The sequence below is a fragment of the Anolis sagrei genome, chromosome 2 (assembly GCF_037176765.1).
Source record: "Anolis sagrei isolate rAnoSag1 chromosome 2, rAnoSag1.mat, whole genome shotgun sequence".
Lineage (NCBI taxonomy): Eukaryota > Metazoa > Chordata > Lepidosauria > Squamata > Dactyloidae > Anolis > Anolis sagrei.
The window spans coordinates 200,132,010-200,151,915 of NC_090022.1; the positions used below are offsets into that span (position 1 = coordinate 200,132,010).

A 19,906-nucleotide genomic window follows, 5' to 3' on the forward strand; every position below is an offset into this window, starting at 1 on the left:
TTCCACAATAAGCCAATTTTTTTAAAATCCAATTATCACAAGGACAGAAAGTGAGGTGAAATCTTCTGAACAGGGGTATAAAGAGTAAACAAACACCACAGGTGTGTTAACTCTTCTCCATGCTATCCAAAGCTTGTGTGTGTGTGTTTATTTTGTGTGTGTGTGTCTACCTATCTTACATACAAATGTAACTTCAGAACAAACCTGCACAATCTTTCTGGGGACTGCTTGTACTTGTTTTTTTTCTGTAAAAAAAATCTTGTATAAATATGGAAGAGTTTGCCTCCATGTTTTTGTATCTAATGGATTACACATTTCAGTTGATTTTTCTTTGTGCCCTAAGAGCTCAGGGCAATATTTTAATGATATGTTAAATTCATTAAGGGACTTTTCAGTATCAACCTTTGTAATAAACATGCACCACCTCAGTGGTTTGGTCTAACATATTGTTACTAATTGCTCTGCAGAAATCCGCATTGCTATCCATCAATCTTTATTGCTGTCTGTTATATTCGCTTCCAGAAAGGAATATTAAATTAGGTTTCAAATTTTGTTGGCCTACAGCCTTTTGGTAGCTTGGAAGAAATTTCAAAACTGAAGGAGCGGAAGGTTGTGGGATACAAGTGTAAATTTTGTGTGGAAGTTCATCCAACTCTACGAGCCATCTGCAACCATCTTCGTAAGCATGTTCAGTATGGGAATGGTTCCTCGGTGTCTGCTGCAGTCAAGGTGAGAAAGTTCAAGAGCTTTCTTAAGGGGACTTTACCTAATTAATTAGAAGGGAAATGCTTTAGCTGGGGATCCTGCATTGAGAATGGATTAGATGGCCCATGAGGCTCCTTTCAAGTCTATGTTCATTGACTCTTGTAAACATGTAACACCAAGATATTTTTATTCATTGGATTGACCATTACTTTGCATTTTCTCAGATATTTCCTGATTTCATTCTCCAAAATGCATGGAAATATGTACTTTTACAAACAAACAAAATCTTTTTGAGATTGTACTTCCTTTTAAAAAATACTTTAGAAAATGAAAATAGGATTGTGCATTTCTAAAATATTCATGTATTTTATACCCTATATACTAGCATGCACAGTTAATGTGGCACACTGCATATTATGTATCCAATGTTTCAACTTAATTTTGAATCTTTTTCATTTTTTGAAAGTAATTTTCTAATCCTTATGGGGTGTGAAGCTGCGCTTGGAAGTGTGTTGACAATGCCTGGTGAGATTTGAGAAGTTGCTAAACAGCATTTTTAACGTACTGGGATAAGGACTTCAGTGCCTTGTATAACTCTCCTCTCCTTCCCCCACTGGACAATCAGAAGAAAAATACATTATGCAGAATAACAGAAAATCAAACACACTTTTCTCAATTTGTGCGGCTTGTAACTAATTCACTGTTGCTTGCTGCAAAATGTGAGCCACCTTTGTGTCTTTTTGTACAAAGAACCATTGCATCAACAAACTCTGTTTTAAACCATGGTTCCTCAAGCAGGGTTCCTTGAGAGGTTTTGAGGGTTTGCTCAGAGATTATGATTGAAACAACTAAATAAAACTTTTTTTCGAGGCTGGGAGAGGGGAAGCTAGAAATATAGTAATTTTTACACTGGATTATCCTGCAACCTGAAAATTATTTCAGGGGTTCCCCTGGATTAAAAGGTTGAGAAAAGGTAGTATAAACTAAGGCATGGGAGATCATAGGAGGGAGAGAGTGAACTGTTTATAAATAGTCCTTGTATATGCTAGTTTTCCAGGACCACTCTGATATATGTCCTGCCTTTCTTATGCTCATGGAACAAAAGATAGCATGTGAGATATGGAAAGAACTTTCTGTAGAATGGCAAATCCAATATTGTCTTTCTTTAAGTCTGTGACAATACTCTCTCCTTGCATTTTGCTGTCCTGGATTGTCCCTTAAGTATGTTTTGATGGAGAAAGTTTAAAAAAATCTATAGAACTTATGCAAAGAACAGAGATTTGATACTGCCAACACATTATCTTTAAAAATCCAGTACTAAAAGACGTGAATCAGTGTGCTTGATCAGGAGCCCCCAGTGGTGAAATGGGTTAAACCAAGGGTCCTCAAACTAAGGCCCGGGGGCCAGATACAGACCTCCAAAGTCATTTACCCAGCCCTCGCTCAGGATCAACCTAAGTCTGAAACGACTTGAAAGCACACAACAACAACCACCACAACAATCCTATCTCATCAACCAAAAGCAGGCCCACACTTCCCATTGAAATATTAATAAGTTTATATTTGTTAAAATTGTTCTTCATTTTAATTATTGTATGTTTTAAGTCTTTTTTGCACTACAAATAAGATACATGCAGTGTGCATAGGAATTCATTCATTTTTTTTTTCAAATTATAATCAGGCCCTCCAACAGTTGAGGACCCCTGGTTCAACCCTTGTGCCAGCAGGACTGCTGACCGATAGGTTGGTGGTTCAAATCTGGGGAGCAGGGTGAGCCCCCATCTCAGCTCTAGCTCCCCAGGTGGCCAATTCTCTCATACCAGAAGCCACTTGCAATATCTCAAGTTACTCCTGACACAAAAAGTGTGCTTGTAAACAGTAGTTAAGATGTTGTTTTTCTAGTGCTCTTCCCCACCTCATATTAAATGATAAAATCGTTTATTTAATTCTGGAAAATGTTGGTAGATTAGCAGTAGATAGTGCATGGTTGATGAAGATGGAAAAATATTTATTGAGGCTTTTCTGCAGAAAAAGCTGGCCATAAAGGGTGCAGTGCCCTGTGCCAGTTTTAGTTTAGGTAGATGAAGGAAGGAGAGTAAGCATCCCCATTATCATATATAATAACCATGGAAATAACCATGGTGTTTCTATCCAGTTAAGTCCGTGGTTTTCAAACACCCCTGATGTTTTGGCCTACGACTCCCAGAAATCCCAGCCCGTTTACCAGCTGTTAGGATTTCATCTGGGGACCCACAGGTTGAGAACGTAGTCAAGCTGTATGTTTCTTTCTAGTCATCCCTGCAGTGGGAGGGTTGTTTCCAGAATTTGTTCATAGTGAAGTTGTAGAGATGTTACTGATAGAAGAAGACCATCAATTTCCATAGATGTGATAGTAATAATAGGCAGAAGGGAGAGAATTGATGGCTTTGGGGGGATGTGTGTCTTTTAGCAGGAAGTTGAAGATCCTTCACATGCAGCTTTCTTGGAGGGTATTGAGGGAGCCAAAGACCCTGGCAGTGTTGCCACTCTGGAACTTACAGAAGCTGAATCTGGACCATCACTGGAAGATGAAACCAGACCTGGTGGCTACCACTGCAGCCAGTGTGACCGGGTTTTGATGTCTATGCAGGGTCTACGATCGCATGAGAGGAGCCACATGGCACTGGCCATGTTTACTCGTGAAGACAAGTACAGCTGCCAGTATTGCTCCTTTGTCTCAGCTTTCAGGCACAAGTAAGTTTCTGTTAGCAACTATTGCTACTAGTTCATGTTTCATTATCATGTTTTTTAGTTCATGTATCATTCATGTTTAGCAATGAATTCCATACCTTGCGTCAATTTTATTGATACACTAGAACTTGGTTGGCAGTGCTTACTGGATACTAAAGGTTACACCCAATGGAAATGGATGAAAATGTGCCATTGAGTGATTCTTTGTTGTGGGCTTCCAACTTCGTAGAAATTATGGCATTTTCTTGGAGTTTCCAGATTTCATCTGTTGGTGGATCTTGTTGGATAATAGATATTAAACTTGCAAACACACATGATTTCCAAATTTCCAATTGAACATTGAAAACTCAGTTGAAACTGACACCCCTTTATTAATGCAGAGTTTTCAAAGGTTTTTCTTAACACTGTACAACCCCATCCCAAATCCAGTAAACATCTATCTTATGACTGCAAATCACCATACTAGGAAGATTAATCATTTTAATTCTGTGTCATTCATGTTTAGCAATGAATTCCATACCTTGCTTCAAAGAGTTATCTAAATTGTCTCTGATGGAGAGTCAGAGATATCAAGGGGTGTCAGGGTGGATATAGAACCACTTTCATTGGATGCAGAAATACAAATCACCTGGTAAATTTTCACATGCTCCCACTGCTATTTTATGAAACAGTACAAGATCAGTACATATTCCCAATTAATCTTATATATACTGTTTTTCTAGTACAGCCTTCTACTTAAATCTCTGAATGAAGGTATCTTGTCAATGTTGCTCAAATTGTGTTTGTGGACCAGGAAATCCTGGCCATTTCTTCCTTTCCATAGACTCACCATGACTGCATATCCAAGTACTAAAGTCCAGTGAGTATATTAACATCGCATAATAGAAGCTGGTCCATTATGCTAAGTTTTACATTGTGGTTTCAAAGCATAGGGAATCAGAATCTTGGCAAGATTTACAGTATTAAGTGGAGGTTGCCCATTGCCCTCATCTAAGGTGAAAAATATTGACTTACCCAAGGTCATACAGTGAGCTTTCACAAGTGAGCAAGGATTCAAACCCTGGTACTCTGAAGTTCTGGTCTCAAACCACTATCCAATGTTAATCCCAGATAATTCCTTGTTCTGTGGCTTTGTATTTATATGCAGATAGATAGATAGATAGATAGATAGATAGATAGATAGATAGACAGATAGATAGATAGATGCAGATAGGTAGGTAGGTAAATAGATAAATAAGATAGACAGAAGGATAGACAGACCGTCAGACAAGTTTGCATGCCCAGCCACAGAACAAGAATTTGTTCATTTGTCTAGTTTTCTGGGATTAAACATTAAACATATATGTGTGTTATACACACACATACCCAGTCTAGATTTCCAAATTTTTTGTTCATTGAGTTTTTGCAACTGGGGCATTTGGCTGGATTTGGATCTCTGATGTCTCCTCCTCTATACAGCTGAACTATGACTTGATTTTCTCTCTCAGAGATTTTCTTTTGCTTTCCCTTATAACTCTTGCAAGATTCGCCTGAATTTTTTTACTGGCTTCTCCCCTGGGACCCGATATGATTTTTCTCGTCTTTCCTTGAATGGAGACACAGAACCACTAGGGGGCTACATTTACAGGATGACAAGGGATTAGATGGCCTCTGTGGTTATCTGGAACGGCACTGAAACATTTTGACGTACTTTTCGGAGTTTCAAGGCTCCTTTTTTGTTTATTTTGAGGGTTTTGGCAATTGGATTTTTATTGCATTGTGTTGCATTGTTGTATTGCCTTCACTTCCACTGCCTTGTGAACTGTCTTACTAGTTTCAAACTGCAAGCAGACTTGAGATACACTTCCTGATTTTTACTCTGCCTTTTTGGTGTATTGGTCTTGAAGTTTTCAATATTTTCATGCAACAAATTGAGGCTGTTATCCTAATTATTTTATTTGCTCTTGAATTTAATTGTGGATTAACAATTCTACCTGTGGTAGACAATATATTTTTTGTTACATCTTTCCCCAATAATTCATAAAGTATTTCAACAAAAGGGGAAAGCCTGAATCCTGTTTTGAGCAAAGATGTAAAAGGCAGAATATGAATATTTTCTGACTTTATCAATGATAATTAAACCCATTGTTTCTAGGTTTTTACCTAATACAGTCCCTCCACATTTGTTTAACATTTTACAGATTTGATCATTCACAAATTATTTGGTACTATCTCTACTGTTGCATAATGACATTTTAAATAGGCAATTTGGTGATATTGGTGTCTGTCTTCATTAGCCTTAGTCAGTATTCGAGTGAGTGCAGTTACTCCACCAGTACAATCCCTTTTTTGTGTAGTAAATACAGTTTAGGGGGTGGCTAGTGATATTCATGTTTTTTCCACTTATGTAGGAGTCCTGTGCCCCAACCTCTGTTTAAGTTAAGGACAACAATTCTTGATTATAAAATGCATTGTTGTAGGCATGAGAGTTTTACAAAAAGATTTTAATTGGGTTGTTGTAGGCTTTTCGGGCTGTATGGCATTGTTCTAGAACAGTGGTTCTCAACCTGGGGTCCCCAGATGTTTTTTGCCTACAACTCCCAAAAATCCCAGCCAGTTTACCAGCTGTTAGGATTTCTGGGAGTTGAAGGCCAAAAACATCTGTGGACTCCAGGTTGAGAACCATTGTTCTAGAAGCATTCTCTCCTGATGTTTCTCCTGCATCTATGGCAGACATCCTCAGAGGTTGTGAGGTCTAGAACATGGCCATACAGCCTGAAAAACCTACAACAACCCAGTAATTCTGCCCATGAAAGTCTTTGACAATAAAAGATTTTAAGGACAGAAACAACAACAACAACAACACCACACAAACTGTGGAATGCCAAAAAGATAATTTGTCTTAGAGCTAATTGAGACTGAACTTTTAGTACAAGTGAAGATGACTAAACTGAGGCTCTTGTACTTTAGAAATATCATGAGGTGACATGACTCATGGGGAAAAATTATAATGATTCATAAAGTGGAAGGAGGTAGAAAAAGAGCATGACCATATTAATGACGGACTGATTCAATCAAAGAAGCCACTGCACTGAGTTTGTAAGATCTGAGAAGTGTTGTTGATGACCACAAGCATTGTGGATTTCCCTTCATAGAGGCACCATGTCAACTTGATGACAAATAACAACAAAACAGTACAATAGTTCACTATAATCTGCATGAAGTCAAATGGGACTGCAGTACAGTGCATGCTTACCTGGTAAGAAATCCCAGATTTATTTCACTGGGACTTCTTTCTGATCAGGTGTGTATGTAGGATTAAGGATATTTTTGCAATATTTTTAAAGCAAATGATGGAATAGGTCAGTAAATTGATCATGACAGTTGCTCTCCATTTCAGTACGCGTTTTGGTTTCTTACTGTGGGGAATTGTGAGTCTTAGTTCTACTAATAGTAAGCAAGAGCAGCACCTACACCACATTTTAGAGGCAATGTGCCAAGTGTCTGGGATGAAAAACGACAGGGGGTTGTGTCTTATATCCTGTTTATGGTTTTCCTGAAAAGCTTTCCTTAACCTGGCACACACCAGATGTGTTGTATTCCATGAACATACTGGCTAAGGATAATGGAAGATGTAGTCCGACTTATTAGAGGGAGTCAGTTGAGAAAAGGCAGCTCTAGAACTTTTTCTGGCTTGTCAGTCTTGGAAACTTAATTTTGATCTAAATTCTGTCATAGAATCAGGCAAGACAATAAATACATAAATATGTATACGCATAAGGATTTGTTTATATTTATTTTTGGTGTCTGGTTTTACTCTGATAGCAGTAATTCTACCAAAGGCAATCTACTTGTTTTCAGTTCAAGAATGTTTCTTAATGTAACAATTGTGACTGTGACTGTAGGAAAATATCCTCTGTCACACTCTCTTTTTGCACAGGTAGGCACTAAGCCTCATGGTACAGAACAGGAACTTCTCACCCACCTGCTGAATATTCTTATTTTAGCTGATAAACATTAAAATGAATGAACAATAGCAAGTCAGATAAAGAGGAAAGCGCTTGAAGTTACTGCATATTTACACTGAGATTAGCTATGGAAATTCCACCTCCCCTGTCCTACATATTCACATACTGCAGTCATATTTGGAATAGATGGAAAGGGATGGAAATCGGAATTGCCGTCTTATTGCCTTCCAGAATTTTAAACTCCTATCCATTTTTGTTTTCCTTGACAGATGTTCACCATGAATAAAATTTTGAAATTGAAACTTGTTTTCATTTTAGTTGAACAATTGGAAAAGACGCAGCCTGGAAAAATATTTCTCAGTCTGATCAGCTTAAGTTGCAGGCTATGCAGATTTCATTTCAATATTAGATGGGAAATATTGTTTATGGTGAGAGCAGATAAATTAGCGCAGCAGTTTAGGTGAGTCAAGATAGGCTTGACCTTGCCGTATTGGAAGTGTTCAAGCAGTCTGTGTATTTCCTCCATCAAACAGGTCGGCATAGATAGATCTACAACCCTTTTCCAGCTCTAGGATTCAGACTTTGATGGGTTTAAAGCAGTGGTTCCCAACCTTTGAGCCTCCAGGTGTTTTGGACTTCAACTCCCAGAAATCCCAACCAGTTTACCAGCTGTTAGGAACTTTGGGAGCTGAAGTCCAAAACACCTGGAGGCCCAAAGGTTGGGAACCACTGGTTTAAATATTGAATTCATGACTGTTGAGGCTGCCAGGTTTCTGTGATTTTGGCAGCTGGATTTTCATTACAAAGTGAGGAGTGTATTAAGGTCTTTTTGGTGAAATGCCTCAATTAGTCCTGGTTATGTTGTTTCTCAGGCAGAAATGTTTTCTGATATTTTTCTGTCATTGGCTTTATCAAAAATTGTACCTACTTGTCATGATCATCGAGTGTGAGAGATGAACCAGATATGCCCCAATTTACCTGTTTAATGGCTCACATCCTATGCTGCACTTTGACACACCTGTCATCTCATTCATGTGAATGTATTTCTGCCAATATGAGCGAAAGAAGCCACCTTATAAATGACAAAATGTTCTGTTGTTACTCAGTTTTAGTTTTAGTTGAAATGATTTACATTCCCCCTTCTTTCCTTTTTTTTTCGCTTCTCATTGCTGCTTTTCCCCTGGCAAGTTTGGATCGCCATATGCAAGCTCACCATGGACATCATAAACCATTCCGCTGCAAACTCTGCCCATTCAAGTCCTCGTATAATAGCCGGCTGAAAACTCATCTGCTCAAAGCTCATGCTGGTAAGTCCTCTTCCATAATGAAGAAGGTCGTTTTCCTGTTGAACGTTCAGTTTGTAAATGCATGAGGGTATTGCCTTCAAAGTGCAACCAGTAGAAAGTTGACATGTGATGCTAAGGTTAGACCAAAACTGGAATACTCAGTGAAGAAGTGATCCTAAAATGGCAGCTGGCATGATGTGGCCAGAACAAGAAATTAGATGAATTAAACTGAAGTTTGGGAAGCAGTGTGAGAGAGGAGCAAAATTAAAACGTTTGAGATTACGGTACGGTCCTCCAGTTAGTTTGGAAGAGCCAAGAAGGCTGCTCATATAAAACACTCTGGTTTGTGTAAGGAGATTTTAAGCCCCAGTTTTCCATGTTGTGTTTTGAACCTATTCATGTTCAGTTTTCCACACCTTTGTCGCTTTGCATTTGTTTTAAAACATTGATGGAATTGATTCTCTCTCAAATCCATCATGAGAGGGAATCTGCTATGCATCCTTCATCAGATTTTGATATTCAGTTGTGTCAGTAAGAGAGATTAAAGCTGGACATTCAAGCATACAGACCTCATTGAGAGGAAGGGGACTTATACTTGAATGCACTGTTTGATGCATGTCTGAATGTGTGTTCCAGGAGATTACATTCTTACGTAGGTATTTTGATATGCATTTCCAATATCCTTTTCAGCTTATGGTCTGTATGAATTAAAATATTTCTGCTGACAAGCTGCAATCCCCTTTACGGCTACAGGCGCCATATCCTTCTGATAAACCTGCTTTAGAGGTCTGGAAAAAATATTCCAAAGTTGATTTTCAGCACTGTGAAGTGCTAGAGAGGGAAAGGAAGTCTCAAGTGTGGAATTGGATGTTATCATGTGCTTTCTATTTGTTGTTCATTGCTGCCTTAAAACAGGAACAGGAAGCTTTTTTTAACCAGGAAAACAATGAGATTTTCCTTCTTCTTGGCAAGGGGTTGGATTGGATGGCCCATGGGGTCTCTTCCAACTCTATGATTTTATGAAAACACTTTCAAACATCCCTTAGAAATGCTGAAAATATGGGTACTTATTGCAAATGTTCATGTGTATGAAAATATTTGTTACCTAATATGTTCTGGTGAAATGTTGTACAGTGTGTAGGTTGCTTGAGCTCTGAAATCCAAACTTCATGCCACAACTTCTAGGCTGTGCAAATATATGTTGGGCATGTAATTTCATCATAATATATTTGGTTGGCCATGATCTTCATTGGCAACATTGTGAACATCATTGGAAGGGAATTTGATCTGTGTTTTTGCTCATTACTGCATGGCAATGTTGATGTTTATTTCACTACCGAGATAAAGACTTGTCTTCTACAGAGGCATCTCTGCATAGATGAGCAAGAAGTATTTTGTGGACTGATGTCAAGCTCTCTGTTTCTAATTTAAATGTGGTGATAAGCATCCCTGTTTCATTTTTCATTTTGACTGCCATTGTATATGTTATTTAGCCTTCATAACAATCTTCATGCCAAGTCCTGTTTTTGAGGTTTCCAGTATTTTGATGAGCATGATAAGGCTTGTGCTCAGCATTTGTCCTTTGTCCAGTTATGACATTGTTAATGGCACAGTTCCATATACAAAGGTGTCCCAGAACTTTTTGTTTGTTTTCGAATGCAAGGGTGGTGTTAGATCCAGGCATGGGATTATTTGGATTCTTCCTATATGAGCACAGGTTTAGTATCGACTCTTTCAAATCGTATCAACTCTTTCAAATTGCTGCAGAACATATCACTGAGGATTTGCTTCACCAAATGTAAGACATTTTGTTTATGTCCCTTTAGAGAAAGGTCAGGCACAGGTTGAGCATCTCTTATCTGGAATTTGACAATATTCCAACATCCCAAATTGTTCAGATTGGTGGCTGATGTAGGGACACCGTTGCTTTCTGATGGATCACTGTACACCTTCATTGTTATTGAAAATATTGCGTAAAATTCCTTTCAGGCAATGTGTGTAAGATATAGATGAAGCATAAACTAATTTTGTGTTTAGATTTGGGTCCCATCTCCAAGAGTTCTCATGCACCTGCCTACAAATAAAAGCATTCCAAAATCTGGAAAAAAAATCCAAAACACTCCAAGCATTTCAGATAATGGATACTCAATCTATATTTCAGATTCTCTTATTCTAATGACATCTTTTAAACTATAGCTAATTGTGTATAAACACATATGTGGTCCACAAGTTATTGCTTACTGTTGTGATGGTAGTGATTAACACATGATGGTGTGATTTTACAATATTTTTAAAGTTACAGTTTGAGTATTCATAGGAGCTCTACCTAGCTGAAATATGTTGTTTTTTCCCTTTAACTGCTTCTTCTCAGAAATGATATTGATAAATTTATTCACAGCTGACCTTTCCTCCGACCTCTCTATCCAGATCTAGTTACACTTGATGGATGTTTATAGAATTATAAATAGCTTGGGTGAATTAGTAACAGAATTTGAGATTACTTCATGAAATTTACCTGCCACCACCTTTAGTATCATTGACCTAGACTGTTTTAGAAGTGAGTTCAACAAAGGGATAGGCAAGACCTCTATTACTCTATTCTGTTAGCTTTATGTATAGAACTATTATGCATTTCAATACCAGGTACTTGAGACTGAAAAGAAATGTCAAGTTCTTGAGTGTAAGCTTCCCAGAGTGATTGTCTGGTCACTGTTGCAAGCAGAATACTAAACTATAGGATGACTTTGTTTTGATCTAGTAAAGCTGTTCATATGGGCTGTATTATATGTGTATATTCAGCAGCATTTCATTTGACTAAATTGCAATATATATGCGCGCGCACACAGACACACACACATACACACACATTCAGATCTGGGGCTAGCTTCTGAGCACTTAAGTGTTTGTTGTTTGTGCTAAACCATTTTATATCTGTACTGAGTCCAAATCACCGATCAGTTGGATAAAAACACATAATTAAAAATCAGTATTCTGTCTTCTTCACTGGACTGACAATTGTTACTTCCTGGATTATTGTGATATTACTTAGATAAAGTACCGTATATTATGCAACGTTCGTAACAACATGGTTACAAAACTGGGGGGATTCCAGGTATTTATTTATTTATTTATTTTTTGCATTTATTGACCGCCCCTCTCAGCCCGGGGGCGACTCGGGGCGGTGAACAACAACAAAAAAGGACGGTGTACAATAAATCAAGACAACACAAACCAGACAATACACACATAACAACACTTATCCTAAAAATCCGCTTCGTCAAGTCCTGGGGTCATAGCCAAAAAATCATAGTCCTAGTCCGTTCCAGTGTCATTCAGGATACATTCAGTTGAAGGCCTGCTCGAAGAGCCAGGTCTTCAGGCCCCTACGAAAGGCCATCAAGGAGGGCGCCTGTCTCACTTCAACAGGGAGGGTGTTCCACAGCCGGGGGGCCACCACCGAGAAGGCTCGCTCCCTCGTCCCCGCCAGACGTGCCTGTGAGGCCGGCGGGACCGAGAGAAGGGTCTCCCCGGATGATCTCAAGGCCCTCGTGGGCTCATAGGCCAAGATGCGGTCTGCCAGGTATTTTGGGCCGGAACCGTTTAGGGCTTTGTAGGATAACACCAGCACCTTAAATTGGGCCCGGTAGCGAATCGGCAGCCAGTGGAGCTGGGACAGCAGGGGCGTTGTATGCTCTCTGCGTCCTGCTCCCGTTAACAACATGGCTGCCGCGCGTTGGACTAGCTGAAGCTTCCGGGCCGTCTTCAAGGGCAGCCCCACGTAGAGAGCGTTGCAGTAGTCGAGGCGGGATGTGACCAAAGCATGTACCACCGTGGCCAAGTCAGACTTCCCAAGATACGGGCGCAGCTGGCGCACGAGCCTAAGCTGTGCAAATGCTCCCCTGGTCACCGCAGAAACCTGAGGCTCCAGGCTCAGCGATGAGTCCAGGGTCACACCCAAGCTGCGAACCTGCGCCTTCAAGGGGAGTGCGACCCCGTCCAGCACAGGCTGTAACCCTATACCCTGTTCGGCCTTGCGACTGACCAGGAGTACCTCTGTCTTGTCTGGATTTAATTTCAGTTTGTTCGCCCTCATCCAGACCATTACAGCGGCCAGGCACCGGTTCAGGACTTCGACGGCCTCCTTAGTAGCAGGTGGGAAGGAGTGACAGAGTTGGACATCATCTGCGTACAGGTGACACCGCACCCCGAAACTCCGGATGATCTCACCCAGCGGCTTCATGTAGATGTTAAACAGCAAGGGGGACAAGATGGAACCCTGAGGAACGCCACAGATCAACGGCTGTGGCGCTGAACAGGAGTCCCCCAGCAACACCTTCTGAGTACGACCCTCCAGAAATGACTGGAGCCACTGCAAAGCAGTGCCCCCGAGACCCATCTCTGCAAGGCGCCCCAGAAGAATACCGTGGTCGACGGTATCGAAGGCCGCTGAGAGGTCCAGGAGCACCAACAGGGACACACTCCCCCTGTCTAGCTCCCGGCGCAGATCATCCACTAAGGCGACCAAGACCGTCTCGGTACCATGTCCCGGTCTGAAACCAGACTGTGCCGGATCCAGAATATCCGTGTCTCTCAAGAATACCTGGAGTTGTGAGGCCACCACGCTTTCCATGACTTTGCCCAAGAAGGGAAGATTGGAAACAGGCCGAAAGTTGTCCAATTTAGTGGGGTCGAGTGATGGTTTCTTCAACAGCGGCTTTACAACAGCCTGTTTGAGGCTCGCTGGAATCTTGCCTTCCCGAAGGGAGGCATTAACCACCACCGTTACCCACTCGGCCAATCCCCCTCTGGCCTCCTTCAGAAGCCAGGATGGGCAGGGGTCTAGGATGGACGTGGTGGGTCTCATTCCTCCAAGTATCTTGTCCACATCCTCGGGTTTCACAAACTGAAAAGAATCCAACAAAATCGGACAAGCAGGTGCTTGTGTCACATCCACAGAGACTGCATCTAATGTGGCGTCCAGCCCAGCGCGGATCAGAGCGACTTTGTCTGCAAAGAACCGAGCAAATGCTTCACAGCGCGCTGCCGAGTTGTCAGGGCTCCCACCTGAAGTAGGGGGAGTTAAAAGACCTCTGACAACCCGAAACAACTCCGCCGGACGGTTTTTTGCAGACGCAATAGTGGCCGCAAAGAATGTTTTCTTTGCGGCTTTTATTGCCGCGGCATATGCCCTTAAAAAGGACACAAACCGTGTTCGGTTTGACTCGCTTGGGTCTGAGCGCCACACGCTCTCTAGAACCCTCTTCTTTCGCTTCATCGCTGCCAGCTCCTCAGTAAACCAAGGGGCTGGTTTAGCTCGGTTACTCGAGAGGGGACGTTCCGGAGCGATCTTGTCAATAGCCCTGGTCATCTCCCCATTCCAGAGAGCGACCAAGGCCTCGACATGATCACCTACCGCGGTGGCGGGAAACTCCCCAAGAGCCGTCAGGAATCCGCTCGGATCCATTAGCCTCCTGGGGCGGACCATCCTAATGGGTCCTCCACCCTTGCGGAGGTTAGGGGGCGCAGTGAGCCTAAATCTAATCAGGAAGTGGTCGGACCATGGCAACGGAGAGATGGACAACTCCTCCACACCGCCACCCTGCTCCCATCCCTGACAGAAAACCAAGTCCAATGTGTGTCCAGCACAGTGGGTGGGGCCAGTTATTCGTTGGGACAGCCCCATGGTTGCCATGGCGGACATGAAGTCCTGAGCCGCACCTGTGAGGGTTGCCTCGGCGTGGATGTTGAAGTCCCCCAGCACAAGAAGCCGTTGGGACTCCACCGCCAGGCTCGAGACCACCCCCGCTAGCTCAGGTAGGGAGACTGTAGTGCAGCGAGGTGGACGGTACACTAGCAGAATCCCTATTCTGTCCCGGTCACCCACCCTCAGGTGGACGCATTCAAAATTTGTGGTCTGCGGGATGGGGCTCCTGGTTAGATAGATGGAATCTCTATAGACCACTGCGACACCGCCTCCCCGTCCTCCGGCTCTTGGTTGGTGTTGCACGGAGAAACCTGGGGGACAGAGCTGGGAGAGGTTTACGCCCCCCGCTTCATCCAGCCAGGTCTCCGTGATGCACGCCAGATCTGCCCGCTCCTCCAGGATTAAGTCCTGGATCCAAGATGTCTTACCGTTGACAGATCTGGCGTTCAACAACACCACCTTCAAGCCAGAGGGCCCGCTCACCTGGTTACACCAATTTACCTTCGGAGACCGATTGGGGATAGTTAATTTAGATAAACGGTCCGAGTTAAGCCGAATTCGAGGTCTCCTTCTCCCGCATCTCCTCCTTCCCACCACGACCTCTATGGGGGCCCCTCGGCTAGTGGAACACCTCCCCCCCTCCATGCCGCAGTTCTGAGCCATGTGGTCCCTTTCTCCTATAGTTGTTAGGCTTATAGGTTCTTGCCAGCATCCCCTCTCCCCCTCCTCCCCCCTCCCCACCACATCTTCAATCATAGGCTCCAGAGCACCACCCCTAAAGCCCCCCCCGCAACAAAGCAGCGACAGGAACAATACACAAATGGGGGCAGGGGACCACATGGGTAGCAGCAATACAGATGGTAACTGATGTTCCAACTACTACAGTAGGGCAGTTCATAAAGTGCTTAAAGTGCTTAGAATTGGGAGCAGTTCATCAGTAAACGTAATGATCGTAATTGGTTAGCAGCAGCACATATTCAAGGCACATTAACAAAGTGCAAGGTCTAACGACGCATTAATAAAGTGCAGATCTCAGTAAAGTGCTAGGCCTAAAGGCACATAAATAACGTGCAGATCTCAATGAAGTGCTAGGCCTAGAGTGCTCTACTAATGATAATAAAGTGCGGCACAGAGGGACAGGGAAGGGGCGTAAGTGCTGGTGTGGTCCGGCAGTCGATGGTAGGCGCCTAAGTACTCTATCCTATAAACAAAAGGCAGATGACAACAATGCCTACCAGGAGAGGACTAGTTGATGTTATACAATTCCCTATTAAGGGTGATAATGGTGGTAAATTAATTGAATTGCTATGACCCCAGAGTCAAGACGGATTGTAAGCCAGCGGATGGGCTTCCGGAGCTGGTGACTCGGAGGTGGGGCAGCACAGATCGACAAAACACACTCTTGCTCTTGCTCAGCGAAAAAGCTGGTCTACATATAGGTGGTTCTACACACTGGACAGGGCCCTGTAGGAGTCACGATGATGCCAGTCAATAATGGGCCGGAAGACACGAAGAGGCCAATCAACAATGGGCCAGGCACCTCACGTTGGTCTCTACCGGGGTGGTTCCCCAGGGTCCTGGTCTCCGTACCCCGTGCCTACAGAATGGAATACTCGCCTGAGGTTGGCAGGGAGAGGGCAGGGGGAGGGCAGGGGCGGGCCCGCCTGAAGATGGCGAGCGGGGGCGGACTCGCTCGAAGATGGTGGTAGCTCTCCGTGCCTGCAGAATGGAGAATGGAGGACTCGCCTGGCTCGCCTGATACCAGCGGGGGGGGGGAGAAGGCAGGAGGCGGGCGGGGGCGGGTCAGTATCGGCTGTGGAGGCCGGGGAGCGCCCGGCCTCCCCACCCGGTGACCGGCGGTGCTCTTCTCCCCGCCGGCAGGCCTCTTCTCCCTCTTCCGCGTCAGGCCTCTTCACCTCTTCTCCCCTGCCGCCTGCAGTGGAGGCCTCTTCTCCCCTGCCGCCTACAGAGATGAAGTTCGGCGACGGCGGCGTAGTCCGGCTGGGCCAGGCCGCGCCCGGCCTCTCCTCTCAGCTGCCGATGATCCGGCGGCGGTCCGGTGGTCCGGTCGGGTGGCAGTCGGGTGGCGTTCCGCCGTGCTCAATTTCCCCCTCGGCTGTCGGCTGCCGGCGGTAACTTGGCGGCGGCAGCAAGCCCACGGCGGGCCGATGGTCTGGCCGATCCGCCCTCGGCTTCTCTCCTGGCCGCGGCGTGATTCAGCAGCGATGGTTTGGCCGCAGCGGCAATGGCGGCAACGGCGGCCCGACAGACCGACCGCTCCGATGACGCCGCCAGCAGTTATGGAAATGGGGCTAGCGGCGGCGACGGCGGCGGTCCGCTCTGCCAGGCCCGGGATCCAGGCGGCGACGGCGCTTCGTGCTGAGTAGGCTGAGCAGGCCGAGCAGGCTGAGTAGGCCGCAAGGTAGGCCGGGGTAAGATGGCGGCGGGCGTTCCTTCTCCTCTCCGTTTTCCGGCTTTCGCGGCTCTTTCGTGATCTGTTCGGCTCTCCTCCCCCTCTATCGGGGGTCCAGAGCTTGAGGTTCCTCTCCCCCTCGTTTTGCGGGTGGTGGGCGAGGGGGGGCTCAGGATTCCTCCAGATTAGAATTTCTGGCTGAGCAGCATAGCGTTTTTGCTGCCAGCCACCATACCGGAACCGGAAAGGGTACTCTGGACTTCTGCTTTGAGTGCCTGGGTGTTAACAAAAACACTGGGAAGGTCAAAGTTTCCCTTCTATGGACCTAGTGATATAAACTTATCAGTTATTAATCTGCAGAATATTATCATCCATGATATTATTTCATATGATAATCTGAGACACTTGAACATAGTTGATAGAACATTACTATATCTTTTAAAAGTGCCCAAATTCTATAAATAATAAATACATTTGGCAGCTCATGTAGGCTCATTTTTTGTTAACTCAGCCTGGTTTATCTGCATTCTTCATCAAAAGCATCTGTTATACGTATTCTGAATATTACTTGAAATTGGCTCAAGATGTCTTCCTTTATGTGAGCCTTAGACCAAAGAAGCAGCAACATGGAAAGGGGCAGTGTGGCCTATTTTATAACCCTTAGGTGCTGCTATCATGCCTTGTGGGTCACGTAGACCAGGACTAGAAAGATCTGATATACTCGCAGTTGAAGGATATTGTGACACCTTTCTGACTTATAAAAGAACACTGACTCCGACAACAAAAAAGACATGTATCTTCCATAGGGATGTCAGTCTTTACTTATTACCTTCATGTGGACAACAACATATAATTTCAAATGCTTTCTCCCTGCTTATAAATATATTTTGCACATTTTCTACTTTTTCCACATTTGGGAATTTAACAGTAGAGTCTTGCTTATCCAACATTAATAGGCCAGCAGAATGCTGGATAAGCGGAAAGGTTGGATAATAAGGATTAAGGAAAAGCCTATTAACGTCAAATTACGTCATGTTTTTACAAATTAAGCACCAAAACATCATATTTTAGAACAAATCGACAGAAAAAGCTGTTCAGTACACTGTAACGTTATGTAGTAATTACTGTATTAACGAATTTAGCACCAAAATAGCAATGTATTGAAACAGCTGTGGATTCGGGCAGGAGGTAGACTGTGTTGGATAATATAGAACATTGGATGAGTGAAGGTTGGATAAGCGAGAGTCTACTGTATTTGCAAAACAAATCATGCTTGCAAACCTCAGCCCAGATTCATGCAAAAAGAAAAAAGAAATCCCAAAAATTGTGTGCATGCATGACTTGATCAGCTTTTCAGTAGAATATCTGTGTTTTAAGACATCACATTGAAGACAGGCACCTGCTGTATATTCTTCAAATCTCTAGTTCTTTGCCTACCTTTGACATACCCCTGTTTTATGAGACTGTTCCCTTCCCTGTTTTCACTAAATGGTTTAATGCTTGCTTTAAGAGTCTTGTTTATTTCCTACTTCATTTGCAAATTATATATCACCGTGAAATATTCCTTTTGTGTACAAAACTAGAGACATTGAGAGCCACTCTAATACACTCCTGTAGATTTTGGACCTCTAGTTTTTATATCAAGAGATTTCAGCTGTCACATCTTATAACTAGATGGCTGAAACACTTGCTTGTTTCTGAATACTTTCCTCCCAGGTCAAATTTTAAAAAGAAATTATTCTGATTTATTCCTCTATTCCCATAACATTTTCTATAAAATATAGCCAGTATGGTGGTTTATGACTCATCCACATGTTGTGGTTCAGCAGTTGTACCCAAGGAAGAACTAGAAGCAAGGTTCAGTTCATGCTTTCTTGCACACAATTTTCTTCTGCCATGTTCAGAGAAGTACATAAACATAATTCATGTCTTTGAAAGTTGGATCTCCCTGACCCCGTGGGTATCCTTATTTCCCCCAGCCCTTCTGTCGAGTTTTATTCCTCGAGGTATGCTTCCCGCAGCCTGGTTGTTCAATTTTCTCAACAGTGGAAAGGACTGTGAGAAGGACAGAAAAAGTGTATGAGAGAAAGCATGCAAATGTGAACTTTTCTTTCCACTGAGGACATTCTGGAAAGAGCAAACCATATGAGTAGCTGTATCCACCAGACAGCTGAAAATATTATTGATATGATAAATGCTGTATCTTGCATATTGGTGCAGCCATCCTTTATTTAGTATAAAAGCCAGGGGTCTCTTAGGAGCAACCAGACTCAATATAAATGCTTCCCCACAGTGCAGGCGATCCCCAAGTTATGAACAAGATAGGTTCTGTAGGCTTGTTCTGAATTTCGATAGCATAGAGAGGGGTTTGTTTCGTTGTCTGTGCTCCTGTTCAGAAGATTTCACCTCACTTTCCGTCCCCGTGAAGTGGATTTTGAAAAATTTGGCTTGTTGTGGAAACATGCATTGATGACAAAGCTTCTGTGGAGATCGCTTTTCCCCACGATAACTCTTTCAGGAGAGGATTCCATTTCCAAGGGCTAGATTTCTCAAACCTCCTGTTGTCTCACCCCCCGTTCTTAACTATGAGTCATTTGTAAGTCCAGTGTTCATAACTCGAAGAGTGCCTGTAAATGCTAGTTTCTCACATCACTGGAAAAAGTGAGATTGCTTGCTCTTCATGGATCCTATTTCACAACACCACCCCATCTTGGACATTTATGCTTTCACATAATGATCGCTTCCACATAGGCTTCAAAAGCAACTTCTTTATGTTTGGATCATAATTGCATGGCTTTCTTTTGTCGGTTGGCTCCTACAGCACTGTTTCCATCTGGCTTTTAAATCTTCATTGTACGTGGCATTCTCGAGCATGTGGCTCTCCTTCACATAGACTTGCTCTGACTCAAGTACTGGTTGTCCTGTATCTTCATTTATAGACCCCTCTATAACTACTCCATGTTGATTTATTTAACCATGGATTATCAGACTGGCAGATGTCTTAAATTGGGAGACAGTGTGGTAAAAGGTGCTACTAGATACTGTGAGGTTCTGAGGACAATAGCAGTGCAGAATTTTCTAGTGAGCTGCCAATGTTAACCTCATTCTTGAGTAATTTTCC

At 43.2% G+C, this 19,906-nt stretch overlaps 1 protein-coding gene across 8 annotated transcripts in view; it reads left to right on the plus strand.

The window, feature by feature from the left end:
* The window catches only part of ZNF462 (zinc finger protein 462), a 172,675-nt gene that overhangs the window by 96,461 nt on the left and 56,308 nt on the right, over nucleotides 1–19,906 (plus strand). For 5 of the 8 annotated variants that reach the window (XM_060762551.2, XM_060762554.2, XM_060762556.2 and 2 more), the window contains exons 4-6: nucleotides 565–729; nucleotides 3,155–3,438; nucleotides 8,571–8,689. In XM_060762551.2, the coding sequence (XP_060618534.2) occupies nucleotides 565–729; nucleotides 3,155–3,438; nucleotides 8,571–8,689 (568 nt within the window). The remainder of the gene's footprint in view (nucleotides 1–564; nucleotides 730–3,154; nucleotides 3,439–8,570; nucleotides 8,690–19,906) is intronic. The other 3 variants (XM_060762555.2, XM_060762557.2, XM_060762553.2) reach the window with 2 other exon arrangements.